The sequence below is a fragment of the Microtus pennsylvanicus genome, chromosome 12 (genome assembly GCF_037038515.1).
Source record: "Microtus pennsylvanicus isolate mMicPen1 chromosome 12, mMicPen1.hap1, whole genome shotgun sequence".
NCBI classification, from domain to species: domain Eukaryota; kingdom Metazoa; phylum Chordata; class Mammalia; order Rodentia; family Cricetidae; genus Microtus; species Microtus pennsylvanicus.
The window spans coordinates 67,696,130-67,714,425 of NC_134590.1; the positions used below are offsets into that span (position 1 = coordinate 67,696,130).

At 44.3% G+C, this 18,296-nt stretch overlaps 1 protein-coding gene across 3 annotated transcripts; it reads right to left on the reverse strand.

The window, feature by feature from the left end:
- Positions 1-772: 772 nt before the first annotated feature.
- On the reverse strand, positions 773-17,969 carry H2az2 (H2A.Z variant histone 2). Of its 3 annotated transcripts, XM_075944288.1 has the most exons (5): positions 17,720-17,969; positions 12,240-12,317; positions 5,854-5,967; positions 1,738-1,867; positions 773-1,100 (listed from the first exon to the last, which is right to left on the reverse strand). In XM_075944288.1, the coding sequence occupies exons 1-5, from the start codon at positions 17,720-17,722 to the stop codon at positions 1,039-1,041; spliced, it is 387 nt and encodes a 128-aa protein (XP_075800403.1). In that variant the 5' UTR covers positions 17,723-17,969; the 3' UTR covers positions 773-1,038. The 3 variants fall into 3 exon arrangements, with proteins under 3 accessions (XP_075800403.1, XP_075800404.1, XP_075800405.1); XM_075944289.1 differs by lacking the exon at positions 12,240-12,317; XM_075944290.1 differs by lacking the exon at positions 5,854-5,967.
- Between the last annotated feature and the right edge of the window lie 327 nt (positions 17,970-18,296).

An 18,296-nucleotide genomic window follows, 5' to 3' on the forward strand; every position in this document is an offset into this window, starting at 1 on the left:
TGTGAACTCTGGGGCAGAAAGGTTGCGGCTTGGCTTCTAACTGCCCCCTCCACGAGCTCAGTCACCTTTTTAGCAGGTCATTTGGTTCCTAGGGCAATAATGCTCCTTGGCCAGTGAAGCAGAGGCACCATACAAGGTAAGTGCGCAGGCAAGGATTCAACTCATTCCATTCCCAGTTTTGACCCTGAACACATAATACCCCCTTTGTCCTCTATCTTTGCAATGAAGATTTATCTCTTAATTGCTGGCATTAGTTCACAAAGATTTTCTTTCTTGGTTGCATGTAATAAAAATAATGGTATATTAGATTGTATCCAAGATTCAACATGGTATGCTACTTTCCAATTTTTGTTTTAAGATTATTCTGAAAGACTAAATTTTTCTTCTCTCTCTCTCTTTTTTTTTTTTGGCTTTCCGCGACAGAGCTTTTCTGTAGCTTTGGAACTCACTTTGTAGACCAGGCTGCCCTTGAACTCAAGAGATCTGCCTGCCCCCCCCCCCCCCCGCCTCCCAAGTGCTGGGATTAAAGGCGTGGGCCACCACTAAAAGACTAATTTGCAACTTAAAAATTTCAATGTCTGAGCAATTTTTTTTCTTTTGACCGAGTCTCTTGTAGTCCAGGTTGCCCTAGAACTCAGTAGGTAGGCAAGGGTCACTGTGAACTCTGAAGGTCCTGCCCACACCTCCCAGATGCTAGGGTTGATGTAGACAAAGCCATGCCCAGGTGTGAGCAAAGTATTTCCAACACATCATGAAGAAATTCTGAGACAAATTAGTTTTGTAAAAAATGTTTTATCAATTCTATTTTTGTATAAAACACAAGGGAGAAACTTGGCCAATCAACACATGACCATGACCACAGGGAAAGGGACTTATCAAACTTCACAAGTCTAAAAACATACAAGTGTTTCTTTTATCTTGTCTACAGCAATTGTCTATGCTTTTCCACTGAACTGTTCTTAAAGTTTCCACACAATCCCACAGGTGTCCACTGTCCAGCTACAGACAGTAACGGGGAGCAGGTGGTTAAATCACTTCCTAAGCAGTTTTCTGCTGTCCCTTCTTTCCAATCAGAGATTTGTGGATGTGCGGAATCACACCTAGAATGAAATTCAAGAAGTTTTGTTAGTACACTATGATAACATTCTGAACATTTTAGTGCTTTAGTGCTAAAGTAAACAAGCAATTATACAAAAGATAGAATTTATTTAAATTACCTTTCATATTTGGATCCTATTAAACCTATAGGAGCCCGGAAGCCACTCTATAGGAATAGTAAGTGTAGCTAACTGCAGCCACTACAAGGTTCTGGAAGCACCTGGTAACTCCATCTTTACAGACCATACAGAACACTTTGGTCCTGCCAAGACTATCCTAACAAGCAACGTCTCAGGACATGTTATTTCTCTAGCATAGTTCAAAATGTATGGGGCAGTACTTTAAACCTTAGGCTCGAAGTATCACAAAAGTAAACAACAAGCTAAAATAAAAATAGCACTGCCCATGGCAAGGGGACAAATATTTACTCAGACCACTATGAGAAGAGGCCTAGAGGGTCCTGAGTTGTGGCTCAATTGTAGCATTTATGGGGACCCAGGTTCACCGCACCAACAGAACTGTAGTACACTTAACACTTGTGGACCTAAAAGTCATACGGTTCCTATTTAACCACTGATGCTGAGGATCACTGATCTGAAGGATGTTAATTAGAAATACTGTAGACTTAATAACACATACCGCCCCCAGCTATGGTAGCCTTGATGAGCGAATCCAGCTCTTCATCACCTCGGATTGCAAGCTGCAAGTGACGTGGAGTGATGCGCTTCACTTTGAGATCCTTGGAAGCATTACCTGCCAACTCCAGCACCTTTAAAGCGTCCGTGAAATAACACAATTAAGGAAACAGTAGGTTTCAAACTGTAGGAAAACAACCTCTCTGTCACTGTTTTTTTTTTTTTTTTTTTTGGTTTTTCGAGACAGGGTTTCTCTGTGGCTTTGGAGCCTGTCCTGGAACTAGCTCTGTAGACCAGGCTGGTCTCGAACTCACAGAGATCCGCCTACCTCTGCCTCCCGAGTGCTGGGATTAAAGGCGTGCGCCACCATCGCCCGGCCACTGTTTGTTTTTATGACACTCAGTACCTCCCATTGACTCCCCTCCTTGCACAGAGACACACGTACCCCCCCCTCTTAAGACAGAGCTTCTCTGTGTAGCCTTGGCTGTCCTGGAACTCAGTCTGTAGACCAGGCTGGCCTTGTACTCAGAGATCCACCTGCCTCTGCCTCCAGAGTGCTGGAATTAAAGGCGCGAATCATCACTGGTTGATCAAAACTCCAAGGTTAAATACCTAGAATATGCTGACTTGTTTTAAAATGTATTTATATAACACCTGTGCTTTTGGCAAACTGGTAGACAAAGAAATAAAAGACAGGTGCAAAACTAAACCCCGTTACAACCCAGAATTTATTGTTTATTTTGAGTTTTGATACTGGTAAGACATGATACTTATGACAGAACGACAATGGCATTGTACTAACCACGAGGCTGGATCTAAGAATAAAGGGTGACAAGTTAAAAGCATAAAGAAACTAAAGCTGCAGGGCTTCCCACAAGCTACGCACCTACCCTCTCACTGAGCTGTACTGGGAGGCGGTCTACCCTAGAAACCCTGGCCAGCTGTGAGCGAAACATGTAGCTCAGTCACTTGTCGCTGGGTAGGACCACAAGTCTAATTCCAGCTGAGGCTGCCTACAAGGCTGTGTCAAATAAACAAAGGACAGGACTGGAGAGGTGTCTCAGTGGCTAAGAACACTGGCTGCTCTTCCACAGGACCCTGGTTCAATTCCTAACACCTACATGGTGGATCATAACCATTCTTTTTTTTTTTAAAATTTATTTATGTATACTGTGTTCTGCCTGCATGTATGGCTCTAAGCCAGAAGAGGGCACCAGATCTCATTACAGATGGTTGTGAGCCACCATGTAGCTTCAGTGGCCAGTGCTCTTAACCTCTGGAGCCATCTCTGCAACCCCCCATCATAACCATTAACTCCAGACCCAGAGTACCTGACACCCTCTTCTGGCTTCTGTGAGCACTGAACGCAGGTGGTAAGCTGACATACAAACAGGTAAAATACTCAAAAACATAAAATAATAAAACAAAACATCCAAAGGGCTAGAGACGTAGATGAGTATAGAGAGTTCCCTAACTCATAAGGTCTTGGGTTCAATCCCAAGTACCACAAAGAAAACGTAGCTGAATCCAAATAGGAATGTAGAAAGACCTCCACGGGTGAGTGTAACTCTACATGCCACAGCACTAGTAAAGGAAAATGCATATCTTCCTAAAGCCTGTAGTAAAAATCTGGAATAGGATCAAAGAAGAAAGTATCTCAATTAACAGCAAAATGCCCCCATGAAACCTTTGACTCGTAACATAGCAAAGCTCAAACTACCCATAAAGCAGTTAAATCTTGAACAGGAGGGGGATGAAACTATGGCAATGCGATCGCTAGTGCACATTACAGTCACATTTCTCAGCTTTGTTCCCTAGCACATCTTCCCCATTATGAATCTTCTGCTTGGGCTGGAGAGGTGGCTCAGAGGTTAAGAGCACTGGCTTCTAGAGCTCCTGAGTCCAATTCCCAGCAACCACATGGTGGCTCACAACCATCTGTAATGAGATCTGGTGCCCTCTTTTGGCCTGCAGGCATACATGCAGACAGAACACTGTATACATAATATTTAAATCTTAAACAAAAAACAAAAAAAAATAATCTTCTAGTTGGCTTGGCTGTCTTTACCACCCGACTTGCCTGCTACTCTAATTATGGTTTGGAATGTAGTTGCCAACATTTCATGCCTTCCTATGCATTTTCCAGGGGAGGTCTTGAGATGGGGAGAGAAGATCCAGGATCCTCATATTAAGAAATCTTGCCAAGCCAGGTGTTGACAGTGCACACCTTTAATTTCAGCACTTGGGAGGCAGAGGCAGGTGGATCTCTGTGAGTTCAAGTTCCAGGACTGGCTACAAAGCTACACAGAGAAATCCTGGGGGGCTGGAGAGATGGCTCAGAGGTTAAGAGCACTGCCTGCTCTTCCAAAGGTCCTGAGTTCAATTCCTGGCAACCACATGGTGGCTCACAACCATCTGTAATGAGGTCTGGTGCCCTCTTCTGGCCTGCAGAGATACACGCAGACAGAATGCTGTATACATAATAAATAAATAAATTTAAAAAGATAAAATTAAATAAAAAAAAAAAAGAAATCCTGTCTTGAAAAAAAAAATCAACCAACCAACAAACCAGTCTTACCAAAATAACTTATCTAACTGAAATGTGAAGCTCACTTATGAGCACGAGGGAAGGGCTGCTGACTCTGCTACCTACTAGATCCAAAGGTTTTTGATTTTAACAGAGCAAGTTCTTTGTTAGTTTTGGGGCAGGGACTCTCTAGATAGCTGAGGATGGCCCCAAACTCACAACCTTCCTATCTAAGACCACAAGCATATGCCACCATGCCTGGCCATATTCTATTACAAATCTTCATAAACTAAGAAGGCATGTTGTAACTTCTTGAGTAGTGTCCCTGGTTTACTTTTTAAAGAAAGAGTTATCATATACCCCTGGATGGCCTTGAATTCACTATGTAGCTAAGATGACTTGAGTTCTTGATCCTCCTGACTCCACTATCCCCAGTTTACGGGGGTGCTGGGAAACAATCCCAGGGCTTCATGTGTGCAAGGCAAGGAGCCTGGAACACTGCCAAATGACTAACATAGTACCTCACAGTTCACTTAATTACAAAGTATTTCTTTATCCTGGCTCTGAAAAATGTGGTTTGCTTGCCCTCACTTAAATATAAACAAACAGAAACCAAGCACACCAGGACTCCAATTGGCAGAGCACGCCTCTAATCCCAGCACTCAGGAGGCAGAGGCAGGCAGATCTCTGAGTTCGAGGCCAGCATGGTCTACAGAGGGAGTTCCAGGGCAGGCTCCAAAGCTACAGAGAAATCTTAACTCAGGAGAAAAAAAAAGCAAAAAACAAACAAACAAAAAATTGGCAGAGTGATGACGTTTGGCCTAGTCTACACAGAATTCCAATCAGCCAGTCACCTGTCTCTACCAAGCCAAATCAACAAACTCCCCACACTAAGCAGAACACAGAGTAAGTTCTAGGCCAGCACGAGTTGCTGTCTCAAAAAAGCAAAACAGAAGAAAAGGAAGCAGCCAGTGTGGTGGTTTACTTCTGCCACCCAGCACTGGGGGAAGATGGGGGTGGGGCGAGGGGCAGGAGGATGGGGTCAAACAAAAGGAACAAAAGTTCATGGTTACCCTCTGGCATGCTGGAGTTTGGAACCAGACTAGACAATATGAGGCTCAAAAAACAAACAAACAAACAAACAAACAAAAAAACAAAAAAAGAGTGCACTAATCTCTTTAGAAGTATTCTCAGGCTGGGTGGTGGCACATGCCTTTAATCCCAGCATTTGGGAGTCGGATCTCAGTGAGTTTGAAGCCTGGTCTACAAAGTAAGTTCCAGGACAGCTAAGACAGTTACACAGAGAAATCTTGTCTTGAAAACACCCCCACGCCAAAAAATGTGTGTGTGTGGCGCGATTGGGAGCACTGACTGCTCTTCCAGAGGACCCCCACCTTCAATTCACAGCACCCACACGGCAGCTCGCAACTATCTATGGTTCCTGTTCCAGGGGATCTGACAACCTCAAACAGACATACATACAGGCAAAACACCAATGTACATAAAATACAAATCAAAAATGTGTTCTCCATGGCAGCCGCAGCCATTTAGTTTAGAGCAACCCTTTGGATCCCACGTGACGTCTCCACAAACCTCAGCCGTGAGGTACTCCAGAATGGCGGCACTGTACACAGCAGCAGTGGCTCCCACCCGTCCATGGCTTGTGGTGCGAGTCTTCAAGTGTCTGTGGATCCGGCCCACAGGAAACTGTAAAAGAGACGTCTTTCTTGTTGGGAGGCACTGCAGTGCTTGAGTATAACTGAAGGCTTACCCCTGTTACGGGCAAATTTACTCGGTAGTTAATGGTCCTAGCACCTATATGAATGTGCTACTACTCAGCACCAAATCTTCAATTTTTGAGCAATGCAGTTCACTGTAAAAATGAGTATACCATGCTGTTATCAATTACATGTTCAATACAGCCCAATAATCACATTTTTTTTTTAATGTTTTTATTCTGGTTTCTGTCTTGGAACTAGCTCTTGTAGACCAGGCTGGCCTCGAACTCACAGAGATCTGCCTGCTTCTGCCTCCCGAGTGCTGGTATTAAAGGCGTGCGCCACCACTGCCCGGCCCAATATCACAATTGTATCTGATCAATTTTCACATAAAAGTCACATGACTTTCAACCTTCACCCACCATTCTCCTCTGACCCTAACTCTGTTCTTCCTCAATTTTATTTTATTTATTTATTTTGGTTTTTCGAGATAGGGTTTCTCTGTAGCTTTGGAGCCTGTCCTGGAACTAGCTCTTGTAGACCAGGCTAGCCTCGAACTCACAGAGATCCGTTTGCCTCTGCCTCCCGAGTGCTGGGATTAAAGGCGTGTGCCACCACTACCCGGCCAAGATCTCATTCTTAAGGAGTGTCACCAGAAGCAATTATAATTTTAAGAGCACAATCAATGCCTTATTTCTGTTTTGTAATGTTAGTAAGGTGTGCTTTCTGGCATGTAGCAAGACAGCCAAACCATCTCTTACTGAGCTTTAGAGACCACAAAGAACTGTATTTTAAACTTATTTTATGTGTATGGGTGTACAACATGTGAGCCTAGTTCCTTCAAAGGCCACTGGATCCCCTAAAACCGGAGGACAGTTGTGATCTCCCATATGGGTGCTTGGAATTAAACCAGGATCTTCTGGAAGAAGTCAGTTCTCTTAATAGTTGAGCCTTTCTCCTGCCCTACAATGAGGCCTTTAAGACAATGTCTTAGGTGGGTTGTGCATGGTGCACACCTTCGATCTCATCCCTGGGAGGCAGAGGCAGGCAAACTTCGGAGTTTGAGGCCAGCCTAGTCTACAGTGCAAGTTCCAGGACAGCCAGTACTACACAGTGAAACACTGTCTCAAAAAAACAAAAAAGAGGAGACAGGGCCTTGCTAAGTTTTCAGGCAGATTCCCAGTGATTCTTTGTACAGGACCACACATACCTCTTAAAACAACTTAGTGGCTGGCATACAACTGGAATCTAGCACTGGGGAGAGAAGCACTGAGGACAACTTGGGTTACAGGACCCTGTCCCCTGTCTACAAACACTGGTTCCTAAACAAAACAAATAAAAATATTTTGACCCCTTTGGATGTCAGTGTGGAGATTTCGCAGAAAACTAGGAAACAACCTTCCTCATGGCCCAATAATACCACTTTTGGGTATATATCCAAAGGATGCTCAATCATGCCACAAGGACATGTGTTCAACTATGTCTATAGCAGCATTGTTTGTCATAGCCAGAACCTGGAAACAACCTAAATGCCCCTCGACCGAAGAATGGATAAGGAAAATGTGGTACATTTACACAACAGAGTACTACACAGCAGAAAAAAATGACATCTTGAATTTTGCAGGAAAATGGATGGAGCTAGAAAACAGCATTATGAGTGAGGTAACCCAAACCCAGAAAGACAATTATCACATGTACTCGTTCATAAGTGGTTTTTAAACATAAAGCAAAGAAAACCAACCCACAAATCACAATCCCAGAGAACCTAGACAACAATGAGAACCCTAAGAGATACATACATAGATCTAATCTATATGGGAAGTATAAAAAACAAGATCTTGTGAGTAAACTGGGAGCATGGGGACCTTGGGAGAGGGTTGAAGGGGAGGAGAGAGGCAGGGAGGGGAGTAGAGAAAAATGTAGAGCTCAATAAAAATTAATTTAAAAAAAAGAAAAATACAAAAAAATTTTTGAAAGGGACCATCAATGTTCTTGTGTTTCTTATTCTTTTAGACTATGAATCTCATCCACAGCACTAATTTTTTAAAAATATTTATTATGTATACATTATTCTGTCTGTCTGTATGCCTGCAGGCCAGAAGAGGGCACCAGACCCCATTACAGATGGTTGTGAGCCACCATGTGGTTGTTGGTAGTTGAACTCAGGACCTTTGGAAGAGCAGGCAATGCTCTTAACCTCTGAGCCATCTCTCCAGCCCCCACAGCACTAATTTTTCATAAATGATCTAAAACTAGCTAATTTTGTGTAGGACAACCTTTACAAAACTGGCCTTATTTCTGCTTTTAACTATTTAATATGCATTTCAATAAACTCTGCAGTAACTAGTGCATCACATCTACCTTACAGAGCACTTATACTACAATCCTCTATTAGATTAGAAAGTTCTTTTTTTTTTTTTTTTTTTTTTTTTGGATTTTCGAGACAGGGTTTCTCCGTAGCTTTTTTTGGTTCCTGTCCTGGAACTAGCTCTTGTAGACCAGGCTGGCCTCGAACTCACAGAGATCCGCCTGCCTCTGCCTCCCAAGTGCTGGCATTAAAGGTGTGCGCCACCACTGCCTGGCCTTAGATTAGAAAGTTCTAAGTCCCTTCAACACCCCTGATTTTTCAAGACAGGGTTTCTCTGTAGCTTTGGAGCTTGTCTTGTAGACCAGGCTGGTCTTGAACTCATAGAGATCCATCTGCCTCTTCCTCTCGAGTGCTGGGATTAAAAGAAAGTTACAATCTTAGAGAAAACCTTTTTTTTGTGGGACAGGGGAGGGGCTTCAACTCTCTACCTCTTCCCATCTACTGCTCATACTTCTTTTTTGTAGCTCTAGAGACTGAACCTGGAGTCTGACAACATCCTGGGCAGGTGCTTTACTGCTAAAGCGATATCCTTTGTAATTTTTCTTTGATCTTGCTATACAGAGTGTGCAGTGTGTGGGTTGGCCTCCAATTTGCAGAAATCTGAGCTTAGAAGCTTTGTACCACACCTAAGACTTGCTCTCTATTTTCTGAGGCGGAGTATGGCTAAGCTGCCTACACTTAGCATAGTCTTTAACACACTACGTAGCCCAGATTGACCTTGAATTTGTGATACTACTGCCTCAGCCTCTAAAGCAGCTACTATCACAGGCAACACTAGACTTCCTCAGTTACATGGATTATTTTTAAAACAAAGCCAGCCGGTTGTGGTGGCACACGCCGGTAGGATTTGCTGAAGGAGGCAGAGGCAAGGGGTTCACGAGTTCGAGGCCAGCCTGGGCTACACACTTCGGGAGGCAGAGGCAGGCGGATCTCTGTGAGTTCGAGACCAGCCTGGTCTACAGAACTAGTTCCAGGACAGGCTCCAAAACCACAGAGAAACCCTGTCTTGAAAAAACAAACAAACAAAAAACCCAAAAAAACAAAACAAAACAAAAAAACCCAAAAGAACAAAAAACAAAGCCATGCTCATTTTATTTTTAAAAGTTTGTGTGTCCAGGCATTTTGCCTTGTATGTATGTCTGCACACCATTTGCATGCCCAATCGCCTGAGCTAGAGTTACAGACATTGTAGTTGCCATTCGAGTGTGGAGAATTGATCTCATGATCTCTGGAAGAACACTCAGTGCTCTTAACTACCGAGTTCTCTCTCTAAACTCCTATATGAACTCGCCCCACCCCCACCACCAAAACAGGGTTTCTTTGTTTGGCCCTGGCTGTCCTGGAACTTTTCCTGTAGACTAGGCTGGCCTTAAGCATAGAGATTCACTCACCTTGCCTCCCAAGTGCTAGGATTAAAGATGTCTACCATCACCACCAGCTACATGCATGACTTTTAATCCTTTAAATCACTAAAATATTTATCTTACTTTTTTTTTTGTTGTTTTTTCAAGACAGGGTTTCTCTGTGTAACAGTCCTGGCTGTCCTAGAACTTGCTTTGTAGACCAGGCTGGCCTCGAACTCACTGAGATCTGCCTGCCTCTGCCTCCAGAGTACTGGGATTAAAGGCATGCATCACCACCACCCGGCATATTTATCTTACAATACTTTATTACATTTATTTGTGTCTATGTACTAGGGAGACCAGAAGAGGGCACTGAATCCCCAGGAGCTGGAGCTATAGACTAAGGTAAGAGATGCCCAGACGAGAGCAGGGAACCTCTTTAGTCCTCTAGAAGAGGAGCCAGTGCTCTTAATTGCTGAGCCATCTTTCCAGGCTCCACTACTTATTTGTGTGTAAGTCAGAGGACAACTTGCCAAAGTTGGATATCTCCTTCCATCATTTGGGTCTGGAGGCATTTGGAGGTAAATGCCTTTATATGCTGGTCTATCTCACCAACCCTTTTCTTCTTCTCTCCCGTGCCCCTCCCCCGCACCAACCTCTTTATTTATTAAACCAATGCAATAGTCTCCACTGCTTAAATACACCTGAAATAAATTATGAGAATTTAAGCAGTGCCCTAAAATACACAATACTTTAAAAGCTAAGTTCCTGAACTGTAAAGATGGCTCAGCAGTTGGAGCACATACTACCCTTACAGAGGATCTGGATTTGGTTTCCAGCACCCTCATGGTAGTTCACTTCAGTTCCAGGAGTTCCGATGCTTTCTTTGGACCTCCACATATGATGCAAATGCAAGCAGGTAAAACAATCATACACATAAAATTAAAATAAAAACAGCTAAGTGGTGGTGGCACACATCTTTTATCCCAGCACTCAGAAAGCAGAGGCAAGTAGATCTCTCAGTTTGGGTCCAGCCTGGTCTATAGAGCGAGTTCCAGGCCAGCCACGGCTACACAGAGAAATCCTGTCTCAAACAAACAAGCAACACCCCCCAAAACAAAGAAAACAAAATGAACTGAAGTTCCTCTTCCCTTTCCTTCTGTGTCACAGAGATTCTGTAACCCACTTGTTGAAACTGCCATAAAAACATGATTCGCTGTTGTGGTGAGCAACCCTGAGGCAGGAGGCTGACACGGCTACAAAGGGAAGCCATGAAAAAACAACACACACAACATCACATATTAGACTTCCAATTTCCCACTTAAAAACTATTTAAGAGCCGGGTAGTGGTGGCACATGCCTTTAATCCCAGCACTCGAGAGGAAGAGACAGGCGGATCTCTGTGAGTTTGAGGCCAGCCTGGTCTACAGAGTGAGTTTCAGGACAGTCAGGGCTACACAGAGAAACCCTGTCTTGAAAAACAAAAAACAAAACAAAAAAACCAAAAAATTACACACCCTTATTTTTGTGTATATGAATGTTTTGCCTGCATTGATGTCTATTTACCACATGTGTGCCTGGTGCCCAAAGAGGCCAGAAGGCCTAACCCTCTTGGAAATGGAGTTACAGATGGTTTTGAGTTACCATGTAGGTTATGAGAATCAGCTCTGGTCCTATAGAACAGCAAACACTCTTCATCACTGAGCCAACACTCTAGCTCCCCATTTCACCCATCTTTTTTGAAACAGGGTTTCTCTGTATAACAGTCCTGGCTGTCCTGGAACTCACAGAGATCCGCCCTCGCAAGTGCTGGGATTAAAGGTGTGTGCCGCCACCCCTGGCTCCTCCAGCTTCTTTTGAAGCATTTCTTATGTGCAGGGAATAATTTTTACTCACCTAGAAAACTCTGTCTGTAGGTTGACGTTGTAATAATTCACATACATGAAATTTGAGAATACTTAGGAGTTTAGAACATACTTCTCAGACTACAATGGAAGTCTTTTGGGAAATATTTAGAGAATAGTGCAAAAATCCAATACTGGTCTCTAGTTCTATCCTGTCCTGAAAGTCAATGAGCCACTACAAACATTCTCAAAAGGAAAACCAGAGTATATGCACTCTAAGTTTGTAAGAATGAAGAACATAGTTATAATCTTGAGAAACCAGGCATTTGAAAAGAGGTTTATTTCACTGTTAAACCTGTGTGTGTGGGTCTGTGTGGGTATGAGTTGTGTGAGATCCCCGATCAGGTGTCACAGGCAGCTGTTCTACAAGAGCAGCACACATTCTTAACTGTTAATTCTGCTTTCCAGGCCCAAGAACAGACATTAATAGAGGGGGAAAAAAAATTAACAAATTTGTTAAGACATCCTATTCTCTTATAAAATACAAACTAATGGCTCACTTTATAATTTATGCCTTAACTAGTTACTCTCACATTCAAAGGTGTATTATAAAAAAGGACATTTCTGCAATCAATAAATCTTCTCTGGGTCATGAATTACAAATGTAAAGAAAACAAAAAACTGACAGAATGGATTCATTCATTACCTGCAGCCCAGCTCTCTGTGAGCGGGACACTGCCTTAGCCTTGGCTTTCCCACTGTCTTTCCCAGCTTTGCCTCCAGCCTAGAGGAAAACAATTTGGAGTTGAAAATGTTAATGCAAAAAAGTCACAAAACAATACTTTAGGTAAAAATTTCTTTCTTTCTTTCTCCTTTCTTTTTTAGTTTTTTTGAGACAGGGTTTCTCAGTAGCTATGGAGCCTGTCCTGAAACTCGCTCTATAGACCAGGCTGGCCTCAAACTCAGAGATCGTTCTGCCTCTGCCTCTCGAGTGCTGGGATTAAAAGCGTGCACACCTACTGCCTGACTACGTAAAAATTTCTTATAAAAACTTAAGATATTTAGGTGATTTGCTGCCTCACTGTAAATATATATATATATATATATATATATATATATATATATATATAAAACCTTCTATTAACACATTAAAAAACCAATCACTAACACATATTTAAAGTTTAAGTTATCTATAAATCTGACAATTTTTTTTTTTTTTTTGGTTTTTCGAGACAGGGTTTCTCTGTGGCTTTGGAGCCTGTCCTGGAACTAGCTCTGTAGACCAGGCTGGTCTCGAACTCACAGAGATCCACCTGTCTTACGAGTGCTGGGATTAAAGGTGCATGCCACCATTGCCCAGCAACTTTTAACTTTTCAAAAAGATCAGCATAACATTATTTCCATAGAAAATTGAGAGTTTATCTTTTCTGGGAGGAAGAACAACCATGTTATCAAAAATTAGGCTAACTAAACACTGAAAAAAGAGAATGAAGTTCCTCAGGACCCAGCCAGTCCATTTCTAGTTACAGACCCCAAACAAGTCATGACTCAAATGGGTACTTGTACAGCTCTGTTCATGACAACATTATTACAGCAGCCAAATAAACAGAATCAGCCACATGTAATGGACTGAGTTGAAGGCTTCATTCTCAAATATTAGCACTCTTTAGGTGGTGAGACAGAAATGAAGATTGTTGGTCACTGGTGTATGTCCTTACAGAGTGCACTGTAACTGGCTGTTTCCTGGCAAGCCATGAAGTACACACTCTTGCTACCATAATGCTTTGCCCAAGAGTATGGGGCCAACTGAGGCTCAAAATCATCTGAAATCATGATCCAAAGTCCCTCCCACATTTTCTTTCAGGTTTTCGAGACAGGGTTTCTCTGTGTTGTCCTGGTTATCCTGCTGGAACTCTCTCTGTAGGCTAGGCTGGCCTCAACTCATGGAGATCTGCCTGGCTCTACGTCCAAATGCTGGACGCCATTATAGCCTAGCAGTTTTTCCTTTTTTAAACCTTTTTGTCAAGTATCTGGTCAAGGTGATGAGGAAAATAATAAAGAAACTTAGTACCAAGAGTGGGGTTGTTGTCATGACTAAACTTGATCTATGGCTCTTAGGCTTCTGGAGCTGATTTACAAGAGAAATGTAGAAGAGTTGGAGATGTGTGTTGTAATATGGGCGGCGGCGGGGCTGCGTCCCCCAACACCTCAGCCGCCTGGCTCGGCTAGCTTATGCCCCGAAATAATTACACAGACACTGTATTCATTTAAACAGTGCTTTAGCTCATTCCTATCTAGTCTCTTCTAGGCTAACTCTCGCACCTGGACTAGCCCATTTCTTATCATCTGTATAGCAACGGTCTTACCAGGAAGATTCTAGCCTAAGTCCATCCTGGGTCGGAGTGTCATAGCGTGCATCTTCCCTGGAGCGGGGAGCATGACGTCTCTCTGAAGTGTCTGCTCCGGAGAGCAGAGCTGTCGAGTCTGAGCTCACTTCCTCTTCCTCCCAGCGTTCTGTTCTGTTTACTCCACCCACCTAAGGGTGGGCCTATCAAATGGGCCTAGCAGTTTCTTTATTGCTTAGCCAATGAAATCAACAGATTGATATATGACACTCCCACATCAGATGTGGGCTATAGCAGCTCTGGGATGCTATAAGAACTCAACTAGCAATTCTGCATTTAAAAATACAGAACACAGATGATACAGAGATTCAGATAGAACAAAGACTGTTGGGAAGTGGAGTAAGGGCCACTCATTATTCTTTTTTTTTTGTTTGTTTTTTGTCTTTCGAGATAGGGTTTCTCTGTGGCTTTGGAGGCTGTCCTGGAACTAGCTCTGTAGACCAGGCTGGTCTCGAACTCACAGAGATCCGCCTACCTCTGCCTCCCGAGTGCTGGGATTAAAGGCGTGCGCCACCATCGCCCGGCTTGGCCACTCATTATTCTATTTGTCTGTATTTTGTGGGAAGCTGATCACAGCAGCGAATTTGGGGGGGGGGTTCAAGACTGTGGAGCACCCAAGCTTTGCGTTACCATTTCTAGCTGCTGTGAGCAAAGCTTTGCATTTTTTACAATAAATATTGTAGCTGGGTGGTGGCAGCACACACCTCTAATTCTAGCCCTCAGGAGGCAAAGGCAGATAGATCTATATGAGTTAGAGACCAGCCTGGTTTACAGAGTGAGTTCCAGGACAGTCAGGGCTACACAGGGAAACCCTGCCTTGAAAAACCAAACCAAACAAAAACCAAAAAGAAAAAATAAAAAAAAAAACTTTAAAAAAACCCAATAAGCTGCTACTTACACATATAATCAACTTTAAATAAAAAATCGTTGATGACTGAAAAAGAGAAAATATGTAAAAGCTGGGCTATGGAGCTGGCTCAGCAGGTACAGGTAACTGGCATTAACCTTACCACCTCAGCTTGAGCCTGAGACTCACTGGTGGAATGAGGACAGACTTGGGCAAGCTGTCCTCTGACCTCATAAGCCCACCCTTACATATACACAATGAATACAAACTTTGTCTGGGTTTAAAAAGTTTATTCCAGCTGGGCGGTGGTGGCGCACGCCTTTAATCCCAGCACTTGGGAGGCAGAGGCAGGCGGATCTCTGTGAGTTCGAGACCAGCCTGTTCTACAGAGCTAGTTCTAGGACAGGCTCCAAAACCACAGAGAAACCCTGTCTCGAAAAAACCAAAAAAAAAAAGTTTATTCCAAAATATACATACATAAAAAAAAGTTTATTCATGGGAAAGGAACATACTGAAATAGATTTTCACCTTGAAAATTGGATACTTTGCTATTACTCTAATAGACAACTTTTATTTCCCGTCAATTTTTTTTTTTTTTGTTTTTGTTTTTCGAGACAGGGTTTCTCTGTGGTTTTGGAGCCTGTCCTGGAACTAGCTCTTGTAGACCAGGCTGGTCTCGAACTCACAGAGATCTGCCTGCCTCTGCCTCCCAAGTGCTGGGATTAAAGGCATGCGCCACCACCGCCCGGCTTCCCGTCAATTTTTTTTTTTTTAACCAAGGACAATCAACGCCATCAGTATATTTTTTTCTCTTAATGCTTATGTATTTTTGGGTAGATATTGAAAACCTATCACTACAATGTGAGAAAGAAAAACTAACCGGGGGCTGGAGAGATGGCTCAGAGGTTAAGAGCATTGCCTGCTCTTCCAAAGGTCCTGAGTTCAATTCCCAGCAACCACATGGTGGCTCACAACCATCTGTAATGAGGTCTGGTGCCCTCTTCTGGCCTTCAGGCATACACACAGACAGAATATTGTATACATAATAAATAAATATTTAAAAAAAAGAAAAAGAAAAACTAACCGGGTTCATAAAAACCAACCACCTGAGGCCAGGCGGTGGTGGCCCACACCTTTAATCCCAGCACTCGGGAGGCAGAGACAGGTTAATCTCTGTGAGTTCGAGGCCAGCCTGGTCTACAAGAGCTAGTTCTAGGACAGGATCCAAGGCACCAAAGCTACACAGAGAAACCCTGTCTAGAAACACAAAGAAACAAACAGAAACTCCTAACTGCCTGAGCAGATTAACTTCTGTACGAACAAGTAACTCCTGCAGTCACCATACAATGACAGCTGACAGAACTTTTCTAGTTTGAGGTCTGAGAATTTTACAGTCCAAACTTGGCTACTTTCCACTGGTCAATCTGTTTATAGTCATCTACTAAACACCTCACATGTCATCAACATGAGACACATTACACTATTTGTCAGATGAGAAATGATAGCCTGGGCTTGGCTTTAACTCTGAAGGCAGCCACACCTGTTGAAGGTACCTGTCTCGTGAAGATGTAGGAGAAACTCAAAGTACTAAGACTGATGTGGTAAGGCACTTCCTAATAGGTTTGCTTAGGAGACACTGACACAAATCATATTTAGCTAAAGGAGCACTGCCTCCAAAAGAACCCAAAGATAGGCAGTGCAGTTAGGCTAACCGTGCCTGTTCCTGATAAGGGGAATTTAGGATGCTAGGATACAGTAGTTTATTCACCGGGACTGACCCAGCCAGTTAGACTCCATTCCCACAGCAAAGGAGACAGCACCGATTTAAGACCAGCAGTTACGCCCAGATTCCCACACCCAAACACAAATCAAGGCGGCAGGCAGCACAGGGTCACAAGCATCATTAAGTCGTAGTCTGCCATTTACTCCCCGGAGCTCTTATCAGGGAAAACATAATTCTGTCAGGTGGGAAAGATGACCCGGAAAACGACTATTCGAAAAAGAAGAACAACAATGGCATACTTACAATAATCCTGGTAATATGTAGTATTTTTTGCTGTGTAAATCTCCTATCTGCCTAAGTGGCCAGACTTGCAATCTCCTGCCTCTGTTTTAATTGTTCGAAGTGTAACCTGGGACCCGAAACCGAAAAGAGATTTCAGGATGACAGTGTCTGTGGAATGCACAAGCCTAAAATGTACATAAATTAGAGCTCCCGATGAAGGCTGGCTCTTGCTTAGGTGTTAACCCAGCCGGACATGCGCTACTAAATAGTTTTTCCTTAATCTCTTACGTGTGTGGACAGGCTATTGGGAAGGCATGTTATTTCTTTAACAGTGAAAGGATACTTAGAACAGGAATACCAACATCAATACAATTCCATAACTGAGAGCGTCATTCCCTCCAACAATTTTGACGCAACGCACAGGTTTCCGTTGCTTTTAGCACTTTCTCCTTCCCCTGAATTTAGAATGGTGCTAAAGTTTTATTCACTTTCATTTCTAAAAATCCGTTTTCAACTAGATCCGAACTGCAGAATGAAAAGATACTTTCAGATGAAGCCCTGTAAATAAACCGTTGCCTTTAAAGAAGTGGGGGCATAATCCGGTGACCGCCTCAAGCCGGTGCAAACCGCGCACCGACCGAGCGGTACCGGTGGGCAGGGTCAGAACTCCTCCGATCCTCAGCAGGGGCATTACGTAACCCGGCGCCGGAGACTCCGCACTGGCCCGGCGGCGGCGGCGGGTCCTCCTCCGGGCGCCGCTGAACCCGCCCCTGCTTCTGCCTCCCGCGTCCCGCGCTGCCCCCCAGGCGGAGTCCGGCCCCGGCGGGCGCTCCCGCTCGGCTGCGCGACACCGCCCACTCCCAGCGCCACAGGTGGAGGCGCCGCCCGAGGCTTCCGCGTGCCTGCTCCCCGCGCCGCCCCGCACTCACCATGGTCTCGGCCGCGCGACGCCCACTGCCTCCCCGCGCCGCCGCCGCCGCTCTTGCAGCTGGACCACCGCTGCCGGAGCCGGACAATGCCCCCGGCCCGCCTCGCGCCGCCGCCACCAATAGCCGCTCGTGTTGTTCATTTGAACCTCGGTGGCGGACCAATGGGACGCTTCCTTCTAGCCGTAACTCCGCCCTCTCGGCACCGCCTCCCCAACGGCTGTTTGTTTTTGCACACGGCACTCGGAGGCGGGGCCTCCAACCCCAACATTGACGCGCTCTCCGCCTCTCTCCTGGCGCGGAGTCGGACGAACAGAAGAACGAACCAATGGGAGAGGAGAAAAGCCAATGAAAACATTGCCGGCCGCGCCGGAGGCGGGAGTCTGGGAACAACAGCGGGGTGAGCCAACGGACCGGAGTGATTCGGGGGCCCCTGTGCCTTTCCCGCCCGTTCACCAGCCCGCTAGGCCTTCTTAGTTTGCTTTGTTTTTCTTCTATTACTAGAAGTTTAGGGGAAATGTCCAAGTAGCACGGAAGGAAAAGTCTTAAGTGGAATTACCTTCATGCGGAAGCTATTGGG